Source organism: Talpa occidentalis, unplaced genomic scaffold (assembly GCF_014898055.3).
Source record: "Talpa occidentalis isolate TD23 unplaced genomic scaffold, MPIMG_talOcc4v2.1 talOcc4.5, whole genome shotgun sequence".
Classification (NCBI taxonomy): domain Eukaryota; kingdom Metazoa; phylum Chordata; class Mammalia; order Eulipotyphla; family Talpidae; genus Talpa; species Talpa occidentalis.
The window spans coordinates 125423220-125444836 of record NW_023604861.1 but is presented as its reverse complement, the minus strand read 5'-3'; the positions used below and the strand labels follow the sequence as shown (position 1 = coordinate 125444836).

The 21617-nt window shown below is 51.0% G+C and overlaps 2 protein-coding genes and 2 non-coding genes across 7 annotated transcripts; 3 read left to right on the top strand and 1 right to left on the bottom strand.

The window, feature by feature from the left end:
- The first annotated feature begins 2629 nt into the window (after positions 1 to 2629).
- On the top strand, positions 2630 to 2718 carry TRNAY-GUA (transfer RNA tyrosine (anticodon GUA)). Its single transcript is given in 2 exon segments — positions 2630 to 2666; positions 2683 to 2718. It is a non-coding gene; the product is annotated as a tRNA-Tyr (tRNA).
- Positions 2719 to 3052: 334 nt separating this feature from the next.
- TRNAA-AGC (transfer RNA alanine (anticodon AGC)) lies at positions 3053 to 3125 on the top strand. Its single transcript has one exon. It is a non-coding gene; the product is annotated as a tRNA-Ala (tRNA).
- Positions 3126 to 3404: 279 nt separating this feature from the next.
- AGBL5 (AGBL carboxypeptidase 5) lies at positions 3405 to 20258 on the top strand. Of its 3 annotated transcripts, XM_037528357.2 has the most exons (16): positions 3405 to 3639; positions 3981 to 4016; positions 4738 to 4998; positions 5205 to 5376; positions 5693 to 5856; positions 6391 to 6568; positions 6820 to 6998; positions 7384 to 7840; positions 8316 to 8485; positions 8797 to 8932; positions 9528 to 9730; positions 10380 to 10594; positions 17148 to 17294; positions 18326 to 18438; positions 19239 to 19369; positions 19728 to 20258. In XM_037528357.2, the coding sequence occupies exons 3-16, from the start codon at positions 4784 to 4786 to the stop codon at positions 19897 to 19899; spliced, it is 2652 nt and encodes an 883-aa protein (XP_037384254.1). In that variant the 5' UTR covers positions 3405 to 3639; positions 3981 to 4016; positions 4738 to 4783; the 3' UTR covers positions 19900 to 20258. The 3 variants fall into 3 exon arrangements, with proteins under 3 accessions (XP_037384254.1, XP_037384252.1, XP_054557229.1); XM_037528355.2 differs by lacking the exon at positions 3981 to 4016; XM_054701254.1 differs by lacking the exons at positions 3981 to 4016; positions 19728 to 20258 and adding an exon at positions 18718 to 18764 and having other exon boundaries at positions 3407 to 3639; positions 19239 to 19321.
- OST4 (oligosaccharyltransferase complex subunit 4, non-catalytic) lies at positions 20130 to 21309 on the bottom strand. Of its 2 annotated transcripts, XR_005128458.2 has the most exons (4): positions 21216 to 21309; positions 20957 to 21094; positions 20693 to 20735; positions 20130 to 20359 (listed from the first exon to the last, which is right to left on the bottom strand). XR_005128458.2 is itself a non-coding variant. In XM_037528387.2 (3 exons), the coding sequence occupies exon 2, from the start codon at positions 21091 to 21093 to the stop codon at positions 20980 to 20982; it is 114 nt and encodes a 37-aa protein (XP_037384284.1). In that variant the 5' UTR covers position 21094; positions 21216 to 21309; the 3' UTR covers positions 20130 to 20359; positions 20957 to 20979. The 2 variants fall into 2 exon arrangements, 1 of the variants encoding a protein (XP_037384284.1); XM_037528387.2 differs by lacking the exon at positions 20693 to 20735.
- Between the last annotated feature and the right edge of the window lie 308 nt (positions 21310 to 21617).

The following is a 21617-nucleotide window of genomic DNA, read 5'->3' as shown; positions in this document are numbered from 1 at the left end:
ATTTTGGCCATTCTAAAAAGTGTGTGGTGGTACCTTGTTTTAATTTATAATTGCCTAGTGACATAAGGCGTCGAGCACCTTTTCATATGATTATTTGCCATCTGTATTTCTTCTTTGGTGAGGTGTCTGCTAAGATCTTTTGCCCACTTTTTAATTGATTGTTGAGTTTAAATATTCTTTATAATATTTTGGATAACAGTCTTATACTGAATGTCTTTTGCAAATAATTATTCTCAGTCTGTGGCTTTTAAAGTTATTTATACACTGTATTTTCCATTCTCTACAATAAAACATTATATCATACCATATTTTAATATATTTCCAAGTACCCTATATGAATAGGTGCTATTTAATAACAGCCCACCTTACTTACTTTTTTTTTTTTTTTTTTTTTCTTTTTATTTATTTTTTTTTTTTTTATAGAGGCATGTTTTATTTATTTATTTATTTTGTTTGTTTGTTTGTTTTGTTTATACATGCACTGGGTACAGTCAGAAGCGCGGGAGGGTGAGAGAATTCACCAGAGCCAGAGCGGGGAGCAGAGCAGGCAGAAGGACCGAAGTACACTGCTGAGGGGAGCAGCGGGCGGCAGGAGAGGTCTGCGCACCATGTGGGATCCTCCGCCGGTGGCCGGGGAGCAGCCGGGGAGCAGCCGGGGATCGAACCGGCGCCGCAGAGGCCGCGGGCAGCTTCGCAACCCAGCGCTCAACCGCTGCACCACCGGGGAGGCCCTCACCTTACTTACTTACCGATAGATACCCAAATTGTCCCAGATAGTTCCATAAAAGGTAATTTATAATGACTCCCACCACAGAGAAAAGATTTTGATGCCAAACTCTGAACATGGACTGCTGAGGAAATTTAGATAAAATGAACTTGTAACTCTTGCTTTAAATAGTAGTAGGTACACAGAACTAATGGGATTAAGGAACCATATGGAAAAGGGAAAAATCATAATTTGCTTTATTTGATTGAGGATCTTATAGCACATTAGTCACATTCCTGCTAGTCACAGAGTCTATAATCCACAATCACTTCTCTCTGTGGTCTGATTCCCTCTGTACACACCGCTAAGGGACGTTTTCCCAAGGAAGCAATGCTGCCTTGGAAAAATCATCAGATTCAGCAAGGAATAAGACATTCATTGAAAGTGTTTCCTTGAGACATTGAGGGGATAGCATCAGAAAAACTGGATTGTTTGGGAGCTTCCAGGTTGGGGAACAGGTAATGGTTTGGGGGAGAATAGCATACCCAGATAGGGTATGGAGGGAAAGTTTTTCATTTTTATGAAGTCCGATTTATCTATTTTTTCCTTGTTGCTTCTGATTTTGGTCTCAAATCTAAGGATCTATAACCAATTCCAAGGTCATGAGGATTTACCCTCATGTTTTCTCCTAAAACGTTATGGTTTTAGTTTCTATAATTTAGTCATTAATAAAGGCTGAGTTCGCTTTTGTGTTTGGTGTAATCCAGGGATCCAACTTCAGCACTTTCATGTGAATATCCAGTTGTCCCAGTACCGGTGGTTGAAGAGATTATTCTTTCGCCATTGAATGGTCTTGGAAACTTCGTTGAAAATCAGTTGGATTAAAAGCTCGTTTTATCAGAACCAATTAAATGTCGGAGCTGCGGAGGCTCCCCGCCTCCCGCGCCCGCCCTGGCGTTGGCCGCCCGGGCCACTGTGACCCCCCGCACCGCGGAGCTGGAAATGGACGCCGAATCTCCCTGAACGCCCCGCCCCCCAAAGCCCCCACCAGACTGCGAAGACATCGCAGAGGAGTGTTAGGTTTGTTTTAAACACCCGGGAGATGGCGGGCTGGCATGCTGGGCCCTAGAGACAGTGAAGGCGTCCGTAGGGCAGGAAGAGGGTCTCCCAGCGCGGGGCGGGGCGGGAGCCTACCCTCCAGGCCCCGCCCCCCGCTTGGCCCGCCCCTCCAGGCCCCGCCCCCCGCTTGGCCCGCCCCGCCCGCCTGGCCCGCCCCAGGCCCTCCAGGCCCCGCCCCCAGGCCCACCTGGCCCCGCCCCGCCAGGCCCCGCCCCGCCAGGCCCCGCCCCCGGCCAGCCCCCAGTCGCGTGCTGCCTCCGGGCTGTATCTGAGCCCCCCTCGTCGTCCCCAGCAATTCTGTGGTTTGCCTCTTGCTTGCTCTAGTCAGAACGAGTCGATCTTGACAAAGCGGGCTCAGTGACTGACTGCCCTTCACATCAGCAGGGCAGTGGGCGTTCACTGGCGTCCGGCAGAACCGAAGGGGAATGTGGAGCGGAGAAAGCAAAAGTAAGCCGCGGCCTCCCCTGCGGCACGTGCGCCCGGCGACCGGGGGGAGCGGCCGGCCCGGGCGTGGGCGGGTCTCGAGCGCCGCCGTCCCTCGGAGCCCTCGGGGGCGGGGCGCGCGCGGGTCTCATTGTTGGCGAACCGCAGGGACACGCGAGGGAAGCGCCGCCCGCTTCCTCGGCGCGGAGCGGGGCGGCGGCCCGGGCGCGCCTGTTCCCGGCCCCGGCGCCGCGCGCCGCAGGAGGCCGGGCCGGAGCGAGCGCCCCTGCGGAGGGGGCCGGGCTCCTCGCGCCCACCTGGGCCCCGCAGGCGGGCTCGGCGAGCTTAGAAGGGACGCGGCGGGCGCAGGGAGCAGCGAGGCCTTCGATAGCTCAGTTGGTAGAGCGGAGGACTGTAGAGGGCGTTCCGTGGCAATCCTTAGGTCGCTGGTTCGATTCCGGCTCGAAGGACTTCGTGTGCTCTTTTTAGCCTCCGCGAATCATGGTTTCCGTGGCCAAGAGCTTTACTCGTCGGAGGCCTACGACTCTGTATGCGCGCCGCTGTGCGGGGGACAGAGCCGTGAGGCGGTCCCAGTGCAGTTCTCGGCATTTAGATGAAAAGTAGGTTAACGTGTTTTAAAGTAACACTTTGTTACTACGGTTCACTGTGGCCACTACATGCCGGGCTTTTAAAATCGTGCCCAGGTTCACTTTACTCCGCCAAATAAACGCCCTTGATTATAGTGGCGCCACTGGCCAGCCTCAAACAGCCTGTAAGGCAGCGGGAAAGAACACAGCAGCAGCAGGGGGATTAGCTCAAATGGTAGAGCGCTCGCTTAGCATGCGAGAGGTAGCGGGATCGATGCCCGCATCCTCCACTCGGCTTTTGCCCCTTACATCATCGGGCTTCGCAGGGCGGGGGCTCCCGCGGCGGCGCGGCCGCTGCGGTCCACCTGGGGGCGCGGCGGGCGATGGCTCCCCGCGCACACTGCCCTTTTGCTTCGCAGGTGAGTCTTTTCCAGTTTGCTTTTCGGACACTTGGCCTTTTCCTTCTCGCAGGTGGGAGGCGTTAACCGTTTTCTGGACAGACGCGGGTGGAACCCCGCCGCCGCCGAGCTCGCCGGCCGAGCCCCCAAACGGCACTGGCTCAGACCCCCGCCAACGTGCGAGGGAACCCCTGCGTGCTGACCAATGGCAGCGAGCCTTACTGGGCGGGTGGCCAGCTGTCCCCGCGGCCAATAGGCGAGGGGCTTCTTGTTTCCTGGCAGAGCGGGGTCCCGGCACCGCGGCGCTCGGGTTTTGTTTGGGTCCTGGGAGGAGGGCCCAGGTGCCGGGGCCCGAGGTGGCGCCTCACTAGCGGGAGAGGGAGCGGGAGCACCGGCCCGGAGAGAGGTGAGGGGCCCTGCGCGGAGTGCGGGCCCCGCCAGCCCCGGCCCCGCCCCCTTCTCAGCCCTTTCAGCCCGGAGCCCCCCTGGAATCCCACCCCGCCCCAGGGCCGGCGGCGGGCCCACCCCGCCCCTCCGCCCCTCCGCCCGGGCCCCCGGCCCCCCCCCGGTGGCCTCACCTCTGACCCCGAGCCCACGGTCCCTCCCCTGTCCCTGGTGTGAGTCCGCCCACACCCACCCCGGCCTCGGGTCCCTCCCCGCCCTGGGCGAGCGCGGTCAGTGTTCGGGTCCTTCGGAGTGAAGGGTCGAGAAGCCGCCCCCTCACCTCCTGCACCAAACCCTCTTCAGGGGTGCCTAGGACATCCACTACTCACTACTACCCAGGTAGCTTTTTCGAGGCTCCAGGGCTTCCAGGGCAGGAGGGGGTTGGAAACAGACCCTTGCCTAAGTGGAATTGAACTCATCTATATAGGTGAGCAGGTGAATCCTGCTGTTTCTTTTGGCTCCGCAAAAGCCATGCTTTTCTAGGTTTCTTCCAGACAGAGTAGCAACAAAGGAAACGCCAGTGCTCCCAGGGTTTGGGGAAACCACAAAAGACTGCCTGGTCGGTGCTTGTGAGGGCAGAAGAGTGAAGAGAGGGAGCGGCTCAAGTAAACTTCGAAACTTGGTTCTCTCCACTCTGCTCTGCCGGAGAGTAGGGAGCCAGTCTAGGGACCAGAGATCCAGAACGGCCCATCATGCTTCAAGATGGCCATGTGCCTGCTGTGGGCGAATCTTGGCTGGGTTTGGGAAATCTGACCTCTCTAATTATATTCTCTAATCTGTGGGTTGCAAAGAATCCTAAGAGTTTAGTATTTCTCAACATAGTTAAGCCACTGAGTATTCCTTCTGGAAAAGGCAAGTGCTAGTAAAATAGCATCCTTTCAGAAGTCAGTTAAAAACCTGTAAGTGTGAAGACAGGATACTGATTTCCCTTGTCTACTTTTTCTAAGCCGGAGTGAGCTTCTTGCTGCTTAGGACATACACATTTATCCTGAAATGCCAAAAAAAATACCTTTTCATTTTTCTTCCTTTCCTTCCTTCCTCACCCTCCATTTCCCCCCAGCTCTCAGGGCCAGAGCTGGGCAGGAGGATGCTTTCCCACCCCCACCATGGAGCTGCGCTGTGGGGGATTGCTGTTCAGTTCTCGCTTTGATTCAGGGAACCTAGCCCATGTGGAGAAGGTGGAGTCTGTGTCTGGTGATGGGGAAGGAGTAGTGGGTGGGGCATCAGCCCCCACTGGCACCCTAGCTTCTTCCCCTGACTATGAATTCAACGTGTGGACCCGACCAGACTGTGCTGAAACGGAATTTGAGAATGGGAACAGGTAAGAGGAAAGTAATGGAGGGTGGAAGCAGGAAAGGAGGGGCTGCCCTGTCCCAGATCCATGCTTCATTAGCCCCTTGACTCTCAGTTCATACCAGTGCACCACCTCTGCCCCCACTAAATAGCTCTTCCCCGATGTTGCTTGTTCCAGTTCTTCCAAGTCTCTCTGCAGTATATAACGTCCTGCCCCCCCTGGTTGGCCTGCAGGTCATGGTTTTACTTCAGCGTCCGGGGAGGAACTCCAGGGAAACTCATCAAGATCAACATCATGAACATGAACAAGCAGAGTAAACTGTACTCCCAGGGTATGGCCCCGTTTGTGCGCACGCTGCCCACCCGGCCGCGCTGGGAGCGCATTCGAGACCGCCCTACTTTTGAGGTAAATTCTTCATGAGTAGGAAGGAAAGACTTGGGCGCTGAAGTAGAGGAGGAAAAGGAAAAGGAGTGTACCCTCAATACTGAGCGCGAGGCAGGTGGGCACCAGGCTTGGGTATCAGCTTTTCCTCCAGCGCTAGCCAGAGTCCACGATAAGCTGCTGCTTCAGGAAGCCTTGAGGAGCTTGTTGTCCTCTGGGACGTCACAGTGGGAGGGGAGCTGGTCAGTGCGAGCAGGGTGAGTTCAGTTCCTGGTGATCCCAGCAGGATCTTAGTCTGACACCTGTGGCGTCTTGCCCCCTTTCCTCCTCTGCTCCTCAGATGACAGACACGCAATTTGTGTTATCCTTCGTTCACCGATTCCTGGAGGGCCGTGGGGCCACCACCTTCTTCGCCTTCTGCTACCCCTTCTCCTACAGTGACTGCCAGGACTTGCTGAACCAGCTAGACCAGCGCTTTCTGGAGAACCACCCTACCCACAGCAGGTGCCAGCCCCATTCTTACTCCCACCACAGCATTCTGGACCGCCTAGCCACCTCTGCTACTTCTGAAACTTGCCCTTAGAGCCTTGAAGCAAATTTCATCCCTTCTTTTCTCTGTACAGAATGTGGGACTTTGGGTACCTTTGATAAGTATGTTTCTGTCTGACCTTGATCTCAGCATCCCACAGCTACCCTGTCCTTGTCCACCTGCCCAATTCCAGCATCTTTATATCCTCGTTCTCACCAGTTGTCCAGAATTTAGCCAACACTACTGTTGCCCAGCACACCATTTTTTCTGTCCCAACAGAAGGTAATTCTCGCCATCTTCACAGAGTAACCTATCCTAGAGAGCAAAACCGGGAGAAAACACTAAGTTCATCCTGTCCTGTGTTCTGCATTCTGGCAGTGCAGACCTACCCAAATTCTTGCCTCATTTAACATTGTGAGGGACGGTAGGGCCCCAAAGGTTAGGATGAGGGACCAGGTCCTACAAATCCTGGCCTTGTACCGCCTGCCTAATGGTTTGTACTCCCGTAGCCCCCTGGATACCATCTATTACCACCGGGAAATCCTTTGCTATTCTCTGGATGGACTTCGTGTAGATCTGCTAACAATCAGTTCCTGCCATGGACTTCAAGAAGATCGAGAGCCCCGTCTGGAGCAGCTGTTTCCTGATATCGGCACCCCCCGGCCATTTTGTTTCACAGGCAAGAGGGTGAGTGACAATAACATATTGGCAGCATCTTGGCATCCCCCTGGCTCCAGCACTGCAGTGGTATAAGGCCATGTGGCCTCTAGACATCTTGGACTCTGGCCTCAGCCTACACTGAGGCCAGCCTGACAACTCCCACTCCACTTGCAGACTCAGCCAGCTGGAAACCCAGGACTATTCCTGCCCACCCCCCAATCTACTGTTGAGTGAAACTAGAATTACTGACCTAATGACTGTTCTCCTCTCTACCTCAGATATTCTTCTTAAGCAGTAGGGTACACCCTGGGGAGACACCATCTAGCTTTGTCTTCAATGGCTTTCTGGATTTCATCCTTCGACCTGATGACCCCCGGGCCCAAACCCTACGTCGCCTCTTTGTCTTTAAGCTGATTCCTATGTTGAACCCTGATGGTGTGGTCCGGGGTCACTACCGGTAAGAACCCTCCTCAGCCTTTCTGTATTGGTCCCAGCCTCCCTCATGCCCTGCATCTCAATGAAATGTTATGAAACTCTTCTCTGACTTCTCCGGTATTCCCAGTCCTCGTGTACCCTAACAAGGGCGAGCCCATCTAGTCATGGGTCCAGTGACCTGAAGGGAGAATGAGCCCCTCCAGTGGCTCTTTCTGGAAGGAGCAGAACTAGAATAACTGCGGGTCCCTCCTTAGTTTCTGCCATAGGAGTGAAGCAGATCGGGAGAGGGCCTGTTCCCAATTCCTTTCCTTCATGCAAAGCCCAGACTCTCGTTTTCTAAGTCAATTTCCCAGTCTCCTTTGCTGGCCCCATCTCTAGACCCTGCTTCGGCTCTTACTTTCCTACAGCACAGACTCACGTGGAGTGAATCTGAACCGTCAGTACCTGAAGCCCGATGCTGTGCTGCACCCTGCCATCTACGGGGCTAAAGCTGTGCTTCTCTACCACCACGTGCACTCCCGCCTCAACCCCCAGGCCCCCTCTGAGCACCAGCACAATTCCCATCTCCCTCCTGAGGCCCCCCTTTCTGACCTTGAGAAAGCCAACAATCTCCAAAATGAAGCTCACCTGGGGCACTCATCTGCCGGGGATAACCCGGAGGCCTGGACGCAGACTGAGCTGGCAGAACCAAAACCTGACAGTGTGTGGATTGTGCCACAACAGTCTGCTGAGGTGGAGCAGCCCACCCCCGACACCATCCCGCCCAAAGAGAGTGGTGTTGCTTACTACGTGGACCTGCATGGGCACGCTTCCAAAAGGGGCTGCTTCATGTACGGCAACAGCTTCAGTGACGAGAGCACCCAGGTAGGAATGCAAGGAATGTCACGTGAGTGTGGGAGGTGTTCAGGTTAGGAGACAAAAGACCATGAACAGGGAAGGTGGCCTTTGGCAGGGAGGCCTGCCACTGTGAGAAGCCGCCTCTGAATAACCTTCATGGGGCCAAGAAGGGATGGCATCAGGGCCTCTGATCTCCATCATTACCTTTGAAAGAAGGTCAAGCAGACCCTCTTTTCTAGAGTTTGGGAAACCAGGGAAGAAGGGGGGGTTTGTATTACTGGAGAAGCAGCTGAGAGCTTAAAAACAGGCAAAATTGTACTTTCCATCAGCTGGGAATAATGTGAGGCGTGCAGTGAGAATTTAGGAGACCTTGGCTACTGCTGATGGCCGTGACAGTCTCTGCCTCGTGTCGAGTCACATGGCCCCGTGTGTGCCATCTCTTCCTTGCCCTGTCCCTTCTTTCTCTCCATTCCTCCTCCTGATTGCCTTCTCCTCCAAACAGGTGGAAAATATGCTGTATCCCAAGCTCATCTCCCTGAACTCAGCACACTTCGATTTCCATGGCTGCAATTTCTCAGAAAAGAACATGTATGCCCGAGACCGCAGAGACGGCCAGTCTAAGGAGGGGAGCGGCCGGGTTGCAATCTACAAAGCCTCAGGGATAATCCACAGGTTGGGAGGCAACTGGGATGCAAGCAATGACATACTCCTCTACAGAAAACAATACCCTGTACCCTGTCTGGGGTGCTTGAGGAGTAGGGGGCGGCCCACAGGTTCACGGTTGGTGTGACTGTCTTTAGTCTGGGACTTCCCCTTTTTGTAACTTATGAGTGTGTGCTGTAGGGCAGATGCTAGTTGCCGGGGACTTCCTATTTGTCTTCATTTTTTCACAAGGGATTACTTTTTAGACCACCCATGCTGTCCCCATGGCTCTGTCCTGACTCTGTCCAGGCAGGACTCTGATAAGGATCTCTCTGTCTTAGCTATACACTTGAATGCAACTACAACACTGGACGCTCAGTCAACAGCATCCCTGCCGCCTGCCATGACAATGGGCGTGCCAGCCCCCCACCCCCGCCAGCTTTCCCCTCCAGATACACTGTGGAGCTGTTTGAGCAGGTATGAATAACTGGGATAAGGGTAGGGGGGAAGAACCTCAAATTCTGGGAAGGCCTTCATGCCTGTTGCCTAACTAAAGTCCTCTGAGGAGAGGCTCCCCACTTTGGTTATTTCCCTTTGTGGGCAGGCACAGGCCTCTAACTATAATGGTATGGAAAGGACATTTGAACAGTCTCTTTCTGACCCCCCACTACAGAGCATCCCTAGTCCAGCTGAGTCAGAGTCTTTGCCTCTGAGCTTGTCTTCTTCCATTACTGAGTTTACCCACTCTTAGGCTCAAAGGCACCCCCTGCACAGATGTCCCAGGGCACACAAGAGTAGAAAACCATGGGTTATAGAAGAGATCCAAACACCTACTCCTGGGAGAATTCCTTTCTGGTGCCAGTCAGAATACACAGCCACCCCTATTTTGGTAATTGATGCCGGCCCCCAAAGAAGCCACAGTTTAGGGAACAGCTCAAAATCCACCTGTGATAAACAGACCAGGTACAAAATTTGGGACCGTTCTCTCCTTCCACTGTGCTGTGCACCCCACCCCAACCCAGCAGACCTGGTTGGGAGACCAAGGTGCTGAGCCAAACTGGGCTCCCCACAGGTGGGACGAGCCATGGCCATTGCAGCCCTGGACATGGCCGAATGCAATCCGTGGCCACGAATTGTGCTGTCAGAGCACAGCAGCCTCACTAACCTGCGGGCCTGGATGCTAAAACACGTGCGCAGCAGCCGCGGCCTGAGCAGCACTGTGACTATGGGTGTCACCAAGAAGAGAGGCTCTCGGACTCCACCCAAAAGTAACAAGTAAGAGAGCAGAGGGGGAGGAAAGGTATGGAAGTGGCACAGGGTTCTGGAGCAGGAGTTCCAAGGAAGTGTTACTCCTTTCCTCTTCCCCAAAGTACCACATGATATAAATGCTTCCAGGGTAAATTGAAATTATTAAGATTAGTTCATTTTCTAAGAATGGGATCCTTTTCCCTTTCCCCTGGAACTGTGTACTTCCTAGATATTGAAAATCAGGCGTGGAACTCCCTACTCCAGAGCCCTGCACAAAATAAATACAGCTGTGGTGAGAGTAGGGGGCAGTTTTCCCCATTCACAAATATAATTGTGTATGACTGAGGGGGGTTCCAGAGGCAGGACCAAAGCTGTAAGGCAGAAATTCAGTGGGAGTTAAAGCTGTTGGGGTAGCCCTTAGTACATTTTCTGCAGGAGCATGAAGGCATGAACAAGGGCTTGTAAGCATTCTGAGACCAGCAGGTACCAGCAGGTGTACCAGCAGGTACAACCCAAGTTAGACACCTCAGGAATATGCATTCCTCACTACCCCCATGGAATGAATCCCTAAGTCTTTTCACCCTAAAGGTGAAACTTTACTGAATATCAGACCTAGGAGAAAGAGTTGGGACAAACCTCCCTGGCCCAGGGGTAATTGGCATCTACTTCTTTGCAGTGGATTACCTGTTTCCTGCTCTGAAAATACCTTGAGCCGCACACGAAGTTTTAGCACTGGCACAAGTGCTGGTGGCAGCAGCAGCAGCCAACAAAATTCTCCACAGATGAAGAACTCCCCCAGCTTTCCTTTTCATGGCAGTCGGCCTAATGGGCTGCCAAGCCTGGGCTCTGGCACCCAGAAGGTCAGCCACAGGGTGCTGGGCCCCGTCAGAGGTAAGCCAGTCTGGGGCCCGCTGCAGCAGATGCTCAGTTGTTTGGGGCACTGCTGGGGGGAGTGAGAGCCTGAAGATACACACTTGGTCTGGGACCAAGGGGTGAATCAATAAAACTAGTGTCTAGCAGAACTTGAGGCCTCTCCTGCGATGTTGGTGTTTCCGGCGGCATGAGCTCCAGGGTGGTATTGTGTGTGGCAGAGGCAGGAGTCTTGGCTGTGCGTGCTTCTCTGCTGGGAGGCAGGGGAGTTCCCGAGGATGAAATATTCGCCCAAGCAGGACCACATTGAGAAATGGAGCCTCTGCATCAAGGACAGTGATAGGCTGTCCTGTTGGGGGCAGTATAAAGGGGAATGTTCTCACAGCCCAAGTTGGGCTGAAAATTGTTCCTAGCTTCAGAGCCTATGCAGAAAGTGGTAGCAGAAGGATTCCAGCTCTTCCAAGGGAAAATGAAATAACATAGCTTCTGTTCCATGCATATACGATAGGGCAGTCTGGCCCCTTCCAACAATGATCACAGTTGCTCAACTGTGCATCAGTGCCTCTAGGTTTTGCCCAGTGAGGCCCTGCTTGATAAGAGGGCTTGGGTCAAAATGTGTACCAGAAGCAGATGGATCTTTGGGGAAAAAGAAAAGGAAAGGACTGCAGAGCCATCCCTTGGGAGTGACCTTGACTGTGGTAGGGAGAGAGATTGTTGCAGCCCCACTTCTGGAAGCACACGACCCATCAATCAGTATCATGCGTGGTTTCAGAGGTACGGAAATCTTGCCAAGCATATGGAGTCTTGAACACTGGAGCTAAGAGCTTTACTGGTTTAAAGCTGCACTTGTCCTTGTTAGCACTTCCCTGCTACTCAGCTTTCAACAAAGCTCTTGGTACAGACCTGAAACCTCACTGGGTCTGCAGCTGTCAGTCTCACTGCCTCAGGACAAACAGTGGTCCTGCCAGCTTTGCCAGAAAGATGCTCTCCTCCTGGTGTGCATGCAGTTCCTGTTTACATTCCAAGCCCTCATTTGAGATTCTGTCTGCATTGGGAAAGGACACTTTTGCACACTGTGCTTGAATGAGAGTATTAAAGTAATAATGATACCTTATATTTAAATAGCATTAAATAGTGTATATTTCATTTCATGGTAATGCGGACCCACAGAGGTAGATGGTACTTCCATTTTTCTGATGAGGAAACGGAGGTGGTTTAGGATGATTTGCCCAAGATTGCACAGGGATTGACGGTTATTGAAACTTAATATTCAAATTTCTTCTCCCTATTATTATTGTTGGCGTTTTTTGATCAGCCTCTCATACCTCTTAACTCTTAATAGTTCCTAGAAAGGAAGGAACATCAGCACCCCAAATTCTCCTCTGGTCACAAAAGGGAAACAGCAAAGAGCCTTTTTTAGCTCCTCACTGGAGGATTCTAGGCAGCTTTTAATTAGTGTACTATTAACAGCTCCCCACCAACCCCAATAGAGAGCGCTGTATTAAGAAGTTCCTTGAGTGAGGGACAGGTACTCTGTTTATTTCCCAAGATAAAAACATAAAATAGGCATAGTCAATACTGAATAATTCCTGATCAAATGACTTGAAATTTAATAGAGGACACGGGACAGCGAAACCAACATAAAAACACACAATTAGAAACATAGAGTCTGACCTCGGGACACTGTTGTAGATAAACACACAGAGTAATTAGCTAGAGACATTCAGTTGAGAAATGGTTTTGAAAAGTAGGTGGTGGTATATGACAGCCAAGACCAGAACTACCGGACACAGCGGAAAAACACAAGTAGACTAGCTGTTTCAAAAGGCCAGGTTCTTCACCACGAAAACTAAGAAAGGTAGAAGAAACTGAAATGTCTTGAAAACAAAGATAATGTGTTAACTTAAACATACAGCCAGCCCTCCACATCCGCAGGTTCCACATCTGCAGATTCAACCAATCACAGATGGAAAATACATACTATGTAATTAATTAGGCCTACGATGTCTATATCTATAGTGAACATGTACAAACAGGTTTTCTTGTCATTTCTAAATAATAAAGTATAATAACTATTTACATTGCATAAGGAATTGTAAGTAATCTAGAAATGATTTGAAGAACACTGGCAGATGTGCCTAGCTTATATATCATATTTAGGTATACTTTGTCTTCCAAGATAGGAAAACACAATCCCCAATCTCATAAATCTAACTATAAAGCAGCTATTACTTTCCATACCTAAAATTTGGATTGTGATTTGACAAAGGATTTCTTTTAACTTGTGAATTTATAAGAAATTTCCCACTAATGTGTAAAAATTATATCACATTTAACTACACTTAATTAATGTCAATTCTCTATTAACTACAACAAATCATTAGTTTGGACTATCCAGAAAATAGGCAGCCCAGCCAGGAGCTTAAGGCAGAAGTTCAGGGAATTAGTCTGAAAGGTTCTGTCTTTGGCTAGGGATGACATTTTAGAAAACCAGTGAGTGAGCAGTAATTTTCCTGGGACAGGAGACTGGGAAAGGGTTGCATAAGTCTTGACTTCCAGCAATCCCAATCACAGTGCCAAGGTCCTCTCTACCTTGTTCTTTTCTGCTGCAAAAACGGGCACTCAGGGCACCTCCCCAGACCTGTAGTCAGGCTCAGAAGCAGACAGCACTATCAGCAGCCACTGCTGCAGAGACGGGAAAGGCCAACCGTGAAGTGAGGGAACTCACAGCCTGTGAGGGGCTACTGGCGCAGAAGTATGCAAACACTTGCTGGGGAGAGCGTAGCTATGTAAGCCAAACTCTCCGTCTGTGGTTATGTACTGATGAAAGCAGGGCAAAGTGAGGTGCCCAGGAGACACAATTTAAGAAGGCGCTCACTTGCGGGGTCGGACAAGGCCCTCCTTAAAATGTGCGCCCTTTGTGTCTCATCTGCTTCACCTAGTCCTAGCCCCAATCCCAGCAAGTCTCACTCAGTAACTGAAATGTATTCCCTGGCCCACCAGCCTGCCCAGGGCAATACTAGTATAAAAGGAACTTAAAGGTAATGGCGGGCACCTTCAGCTGTCATCTTACCACCACCACTCTCACTCCCCGACTCCCAACTCTGGCACTTACACCTGAGGTTACCAAAATCTTTTCCTGGCCTCTGTAATGTCTTGGCTCAGCAGGCAGGCCACTTTTGATAAAGCAGCTACTTACAGGACATAGGAACTGCCCCCCATTCTATGACTTAATTTTTCCACTGCAAACAAAAGTTGCATGTTAAATAGCTTAAAACTTGTCTTATGGCAGGAAATGCCTCCTAACACACCTACCCTGAGCACTGCGCCTGGCATTTATTAAGGGATCAGCAAATATCTGCTGGGTGAATAAAAGGCAAGAAGTTGGGAGCCAAATGAATGCTTCTCACATCCTTACCACTCAGGAGGGCATAAATCAGATCTGCAATCACCCCCAAGGATTCAATAAGATCTGGGGTGCTACAGATAGGACAGTTCTAAAAGTGTTTAGGGTGGATGATGTAGGACCTAGGGACAAATGAGAAGAGTGTTCCTCTGAAGTGTGAGGCCTTAGACTACCCACTCATCCATGAGGTCTGTCTAGCTCTACCTCACAGACCTTTGCCCCACGACTATCTTGCCACTCCCGAAATAGAATCTGTAGCTGATTATCATAAAATATCAATTCAATACATCTAGAAGCAGAACTGATAGCCTATCACTCTTGCATTCAAACTTAAGCTGCTTTTTCAGAACCCGAAAATAATAGTTTGGGACCCTCACTTTAATTCTCGTCTCAGTGGGCGCCAAGCAGGCCTAGAGCCAAAAATCAAAACATGAAAAACTGGGTTGTATGCTTACAATGCCGGGTTTACAGGCAGACTTGGCCAGGTCTTTTAAGTGCAGTCTGTAATTAAATGCTTTATATGCTCCAGTTCAGGCCTCCTGGACCAGACCTTGTCTCATATCCTGAAACTAATTAAGGACAGGATCCCTATTTTATCCTTACTATCTTTCCTGTGACCCCTGCATATCACATTGAATTTATGATATCATTTGCCTGTTTAGCTTCCCATCTTCCTTAAGTGTTACTCGATTTCTTACTAGAACCTACAAATGTCCCAAAGGCTTTCACCCTTTTTCACTTATTCTTTCCTGGACTGAGGATGAGGCTTTATCTGTTAACATGATTTCAGCATGACTCTATGAGTAAGTATTTCTCAGATCATCTAGAAACCCACTAGTTCCTTCTCTAACAAGTTCTTATTTCTGCCTACTGTTCACTGTGAATTGGACATTTTAACCAAAGACTTATCCAGGCCTGGGCTTTGTAGTAGTCAAAGTCTAAGTCAACAGTGGTAGGTAATATTTCAGGTTTGACCGTGGCCATAAATCTGACTTCTGTTGTCTTGTTGGCATCACAGTAATTAGTGAAAACAGATTACTAATTACTAGTCCTTTAATCTGTTTTTGACTCTTAGCTATGGTCTTGAGATTGTAATTGGTACCCACCATCTCAGCAAATTCCTCAAAGTAGAGTAGCTTCCATAGTGAGGTCTCTCCCTTTTAGTCCTGTTCATGTATCAATTTTTAAACTTTGGTTTGGGACACTCCAAAGGTATCCTGTTACTACTGGCTACTGCTCATCTTGACTAGCTCAGTGTAGCTACACAAGATGATATTCTTGTCAAGTACTTCCTAAGCTGGAGACTTTTCACATCTAACATGTTGCTTTGTTAGGGATCAGTTCCTTTGAATTCAGTTCCATGAAGGTTAAACTAGCTCATTGGTTTGACAGCATTTGGTATCCGCTGCTGCTCTGTAATGAGGACCTGCCAAGTCTGAAAGCCTCCCTACCCCACCCACTCAGCACCTGCTCCACTGGAAGCCCACCTTTCAGAACTTACAGCGGTGAGGTTCTAACCACATGGACTAGACCAGAGAGAGCTGTCCTACAGGGTATAACTCTTATGTCCTTAGAAATGATCTGTCTGTAGTTGGTGTCTGCTGCTTAGGTAAACAAAGTACTTACTAAGGTCTCTGGTTTTTCAAACAGTATTTTATAGGCATTGGGACATATAGTAGTGGAGAAGACAAGGTCCACACCCTCAAGTTCCTATTAAGAGTATTAGCTAACACTTCCTACTTACTATGTGTGGGCACTACTGTAAGTACTTTACCTGCACTAAATTGTTTACTGGCCAAGTGCACAAAGAATAGTGAATAAAGGAGAATAATTAATTCTACCTGTATGGTCAAGGAGACTGACATGGTGATGGCACATGTCTGAGGGACATGCAAGATGCCCAAGTTTTCAGTAGGGTGAGGAGCAGATACTGCAGAGCAGGCACATAGCTGGCAGCCCTAAGAGCTGAAGCAGAGGGAGTAAAAGATCAGGCAAGCAGCCCACTGAGGATATAGAGAATGGAGCCCCAGCAGACAGCACTTTGAATGCCATGTCAAGAGGTTTGGAGTTTACCCTTTAAAAAACCTTCAGTATCTTCCCCTGGCCTAAGCCAAAGTGATTGTTGATCATGTCTATGTTTTAGAGTAATTTCTGGCACCTTTGTGAAGGATAGATGGTAAAAAGAACCACCAAGTAGGGATTTTTTTCAAAAGCTAGATGAAAAATAAACACATACATCTGGGCATTGACCATGACACGGGAGAAGAAAGGAGGAAGGGCCTCCCCGGTGGTGCAGAGTGTTGACCGCATCGCTAGGAAGCTGTCCACAGCCTCTGCAGCGAGAGTTCGATCCCTGGCCAGCCAAGGAGATACCCACATGGCACGGCAGACCTCTCCTGTCGCCCACTGCTCCCCTCAGCAGTGCTTTTGGTCCATCTGCCTGTTCTGCTCCCCGCACTGTCTCTGGTGAATCCTCTCACCCTCCTGTGCCTCTGGCCTGTACCCCAGCTCTTGTGTAAATAAAATCTTTAAAAAATGAAAAAAAAAAAAAAGGAATTCAAGTGAAAGCAGAGATAGAATTACCAAAACTTGGTGAGACACAAATCTAAATATGAAGGAGTCGAGTTTCTAACATATGTTTCACCAAGATAGGGGGGACACAGGGTGGGAGAAAATGAGTTTTGTTTGGGTGATGAGTGTGCCAGGCAGAAATGTGTAGTGGACAATTAAAACTGCAGTTCAGGAGAAAAGGGATAGAAACCTGGGGAGTTCAGAATGCCAAAAACGGAAAGGTGGGGGAACACTGACTTTTAGGAGGGCAGGAAGAGTAGTTGGAGAGGCAGTTAGAGAAGAACCTAGGGAAGCTGTTTTAGAAGCCAAGCTCAGGAACTTCTTTGTCAGTGGAATGAACTGGTATGTGAGCAGGTTGGTTGGCTACAGAGACGCAAAGGAGGAAGGCTGGCTGGGAGCTGGCTAATGGAATAAATGAGAGTTACTATACACACTAGCTCACTGGTGGGAGCAGAAGAATGTTTGTTACTTTAAACCAGGGACACTGGTGTGATGAAAAGGTTAAAAGCAGGTACTTCTGACCGAGGGGCGCCAGCGGGACAGAGGAGTGACAGTGCCTCATTAGCCTTTTTTTCTGCTTGTGTCCATTCTACTTAGAGCCCCGAAGCCAGGACAGGAGACGGCGGCAGCAGCCGACCCATCGCTCTACTTCAGGCAGCCTGGTCCCAGCCCCAACTAATTCTGGCCCAGCCTCCTCACGAAACATGGGCTCCTGCCTACTGCCCAACACACTCAGCATATCAGGTCTGTACCCACTGCCACTTAAGTCTGTGTTCACCAGCCTCCTTCCTTCCCGACTACCCAGGCTGTTAAACCAGGCTCCTTACTGAGCTTGAAGAAATCCCTTCAGCTATGCTGTCACCTGACCCAGACTTCCTTCTTGACCTGGTTAATGCAGGTCACTCCAGGCCAGGGACATAGTTATCCTCCTGATTATCCTAACTCCCTGTACAGAAGCTGGAATTCAGTGAACACCTTTGTATAATAAAATAATAGTTACCACTTATTGAGCGTTTACTATATGCCAGACATTGCTCTACGCATTGAATCCTCATTTTCATAGTTGAGGAACCTGAGGTCTTTTCCCGCTTGCTACTTAGTCAAGCTTCCTGACTTCAGGAGCTGGCCAACATTAGACAAACCTGAAGAATGAAAAAAAAGCGCAGACCTTTCACCTGTCTTCACTGCAAATATTGTGTGACCAAAAGCTGTTGTCTGCACTGCTTCTGAGTTAGAGACCCATCTGTGTAAAGGACTGGAGGGGAACTGATCAGACTCCACTTCTTCCACCTCCCTCAGAGCCCATCACATCTACCCTGTTTACACTCTCTTCACCGGGTAGCAGTGGGGTAGCCCGCAGTCCACCAGTGGAGGGTACTGCTGACTTAATCCTTGAATGCTTGTAACTTTGAGTGGTATAAGCTCTACGGTCTCTACCTTTTCAGAGATCAGCTTGAGTGGGTTCTGACTCAAGCCCCAAGCTGCTGCTGCACTCCTTGGACCAGATTACTGCATGCTGTGCTTCTCAACCAGGGGCGATTTTGCCCCCCAGGGGACATTTCTCAATGTCTGGAGATATTTCTGGTGACTATAATAGTGAGGGCTAAGGGAAGAAACAGCAACTAACGGTAGACATCTTACAATGCACATTGCTAAACATCTTACAATGCACAAGACAGAATTACCCAGCCCAGCTATCAAAAGTGCCAAGACTGATCTAAAGCTACTGCTACTCCATTGCCCCTTCCCTGATGCCAATTTCTTTTGTTCCTTAGGGAGCAGCTGCTCATTCCTATCCTCAGGGGACAAGTCAGAGGCTGTCATGGTGATTGGGAAAGGTCTGCTAGGGACTGGAGCTCGGATCCCCTGTATCAGGACCCGATTACAGGTAACATTTTGGGGTCTTCCCTGGTCCCCAGCTAACAGCTGTGGTGGAGCCCAACAAGGCACTGTTCATCTGGGTAGTGGGAGGGAAAATGCCCAGCACCGCTTTACCACCTCTCCCAGCCACATCAAGACCTGCTCTGGTGCCTGACTCCAGTGCTCCCCTTCCCTTCAGCCAGGTCTCTTGCTTGCCTCCAACCCATGTACCTGCCAGTTAGACCCCACCCTCAGCCTGCTAGCTTTGCCGGTCCCTTCCCTTAGCTTCTCCTCTCTTTCTGCCCAGACCTGCCCGAGGAGAGTTCCCGCCAGAAGGGGTCCCGGATTCCCCAGGTAACACATGTGGCTGCTGCTCCTAGGAACAGCTATGCAACCAATTCTGACTCAGTCCAGATCCCCATGCTAGATTGGCTGTCCTTGGGTGTAGGCAGAAACTGACTTTATATGGGTGAAGCTTAGCTGCTCTGGCAGGGGCTGAGGCAGCGGCTCTGAGGGAGGTCTACCAATCCTCCAACATCTTTTCACACAGTGCTGTTCTATTCAGCCACACCTGACCCTGAGGTTAAATGCTGGATCCTTTTGCTTCCCCTAGTTAAGCAAGGCTTGGAGTGTACAGTCATAAATGAACCCAGGAGTTCTGTTGTTCTGCCTTACCTTCGCACTAGGGACCGTGCCCAGAAATTAGATTCCAGTACCTGTGTTTACCCCTTTGCTACACTCTTTCTGCATGCAAACTCTAGAAGCAAACTTAGAGGCAAAAAAGTTCATAGAAGAATCCAGCCTCTTAGCTTACCCATGTCCACACAGGCTAGGCCCAGGTTGGGCCGGGGCTCACCGCCGACTCGCAGAGGGATGAGAGGCTCTTCGGGCCCCACATCCCCTATTCCTGGGACCAGGGAGAGCAGTGAGCTGGAGCCGGGACCCTGCTCTGCACCAGGGTGAGCACAGAGTTCAGTCCCTTGCCCCACCTCTCACTTCTAGCTCCTCATTCCCATTTCTGCCTTTCAGGAGCATTTTCTTCCTTCCCTGTTCCGTGACCCCAAGACTAAATGTACTTTTTTGAGAATCTGGTCCCTGATTTATTTTCCCTGTCATGGCCTCAATCTTTACTTCAATGTATAAGAAGAAAACTTCAAGTTTGGGTCTAAGGCCTAGGAGCTGGCTGGTTCCAGCATCAGACCATAGTGTAATACTCAACCTGCCTATCCTTAGCTGTCATCTCCCAGTCCCTGGCTAAAAGATTATAAGAGAGGAAGAGTTTCCACAACCCTGATTCCTCTTTCTTCTCTGTTGCAGGCTGCCTCAGGCCGGGCCCCCACGGCCCCACTCTGCCCCTGCCTTTTCTCCTCTTTCTTGTAGTCTCTCTGACTCCCAGTCCCGGATTTGTTACAGTGGGGGGCCCTTGGGCCAAACTGAGGTTTGTTTTGTCCCTAAGTCTCCCTCGTTTGCTGCATCTCCCCGGGTCTGATGCCTGGACCATCATGCCTAGGATATAATCCCAAGATGGGGAACACAGGGAGAAATGTGCTAGTCTCCACCCTCAGCTGCTGATTCCATGTGACAACGGTACCTCCTTGGAATGCCAGTGATATCATTCTGCTGCATTGCAGAACAGCACCTTGAGACAGGACAAAGCAGGGACTTGCCACCCCTTCCCTCCCTCCACAGCACAAGATTTTGGGACCACAAAAAAATATATCTATATTTTTATATTGGGTGGGGAGTAGAAAAGAAAGCAGCCCCTATACTGGGCCCTACTCAGTGGCAGCTTCTTGTTCCATAGGGTTAAGGAAGACTTTGAGGAAATAAAAGTTGTTTGGAAAAATCCAGGTGTAGTTGCTTTGTATGTTGTGATGGGTAGAAGGGATGAAGTGAAGTGTGAAGGCCCCTCACACCCTCCATCTTGCCTCAGACTATGTCCTGGAACCCTAGAAAAAAGGGGGAAAGACCTGAGGTAAGGAAAATGCTACATCTTTCCTCTGGGGAAATCCTTCAGGAATCCACTCCCATCCAACCTGTTCCCCCTTCACATTTTTGACCCACACCACCACCCCACCTTTCTTCTCTGACTTAGGTCTACAGTAGCCAACCTCTAAATCAGAGTCCTGGCCCCAGAATATGGAAATTCTTTGCCTTCATGCCCCCTCACCAGAAAATTTGGTGCCTAAATAAAAGCCTAAACTTTGGGAAAGTGAGGGCTATTTAAGTGACCAGCCCATATTCTCCGAGTTGGATGGCCGCCTCAGTGCCTTTATTCCTACCTGTATCAGTGCCTCCTTGAAGCCATACCCCCAACTTGGAAACCTGGGGAACACATGAAGATGGGACTGAGGGGGATTCAGAATCCCACTCCCATTCTAGCAGAGAGCAGCTTAAGAGGGAGAGCACTGCAAGGCGCTCCCTACTCTGCAGATAAAGGACCTCAGTTCTTGGTCCGACACTTTCTGATTTGAAGTTTCGAACCCTGCCCCCCTGGCGCGGCCTCGCCACTCCACTCTCCGGGGCGCTACGACCCGGACCGTTACCTGGGGCGGAGAAAGCGCCACTTTCATTCCTGTTTCTTGGGGTTGTTGACAGCCACGTAGTGATAGAGAACGACAAGCAGGAAGAGCGACACGCCCAGCATGTTGGCGAAGATGGCGAGCTGCACGTCTGTGATCATCCTGCGGGGAAGAGGAGGGACTGAGCCTCCGGCGACGCGCTCCTCGCCCCGGCCGGGCCCGTCCTCGCTCCCGGGCCAGCCACCGCCGACCGGCGGGTGGGCCGCGCCTGCGTGTCGCTCACCTGACCGGCTGGGCTCGGCTCCGACGCGGTCTGCGCACCAGCTCGAGGTAGTAATCCCGGGCCGGAAGTGCAGAGCGCCAGCTCCGCCCCCGCCAGTCGCTTCCGGCCGTGCGGCCCGCTCGGAGGGCCCCTCTAGCCGCGCCGTCTCGCCTGCTCGGCGGGCGCGCTCGCCGGGGGCGGGGTCCGGGCCGCGCAGCTGGGGGGGCGCGCGCGCGCTTTGATCCCGGCGCGGGCAGCTGGCGGCAGCTGGCGCGGGCCGGGGCGCGGCGTGCGGCCCCGCGTCCGCCTCCCCGGAGCGGAGGAGCGGCTGGATAAGGGTGCGCGGCGGGCCGGGGTGGAAAGCGCGGCCTGACCCCGAAACTCCCGCCCTCCTTCCTGCTCGGCCCCCCGCGCAGCTGCCCA

Coding starts and splice junctions, on each gene's coding strand:
- AGBL5 (XM_037528355.2), top strand. CDS start 4,784: ATGGAGCTGCGCTGTGGGGGATTGCTGTTCAGTTCTCGCTTTGATTCA. Junction 7,841..8,315: donor TCAGTGACGAGAGCACCCAG/GTAGGAATGCAA, acceptor TCCTCCAAACAG/GTGGAAAATATGCTGTATCC. Junction 8,933..9,527: donor CTGTGGAGCTGTTTGAGCAG/GTATGAATAACT, acceptor GGCTCCCCACAG/GTGGGACGAGCCATGGCCAT.
- OST4 (XM_037528387.2), bottom strand. CDS start 21,093: ATGATCACAGACGTGCAGCTCGCCATCTTCGCCAACATGCTGGGCGTG.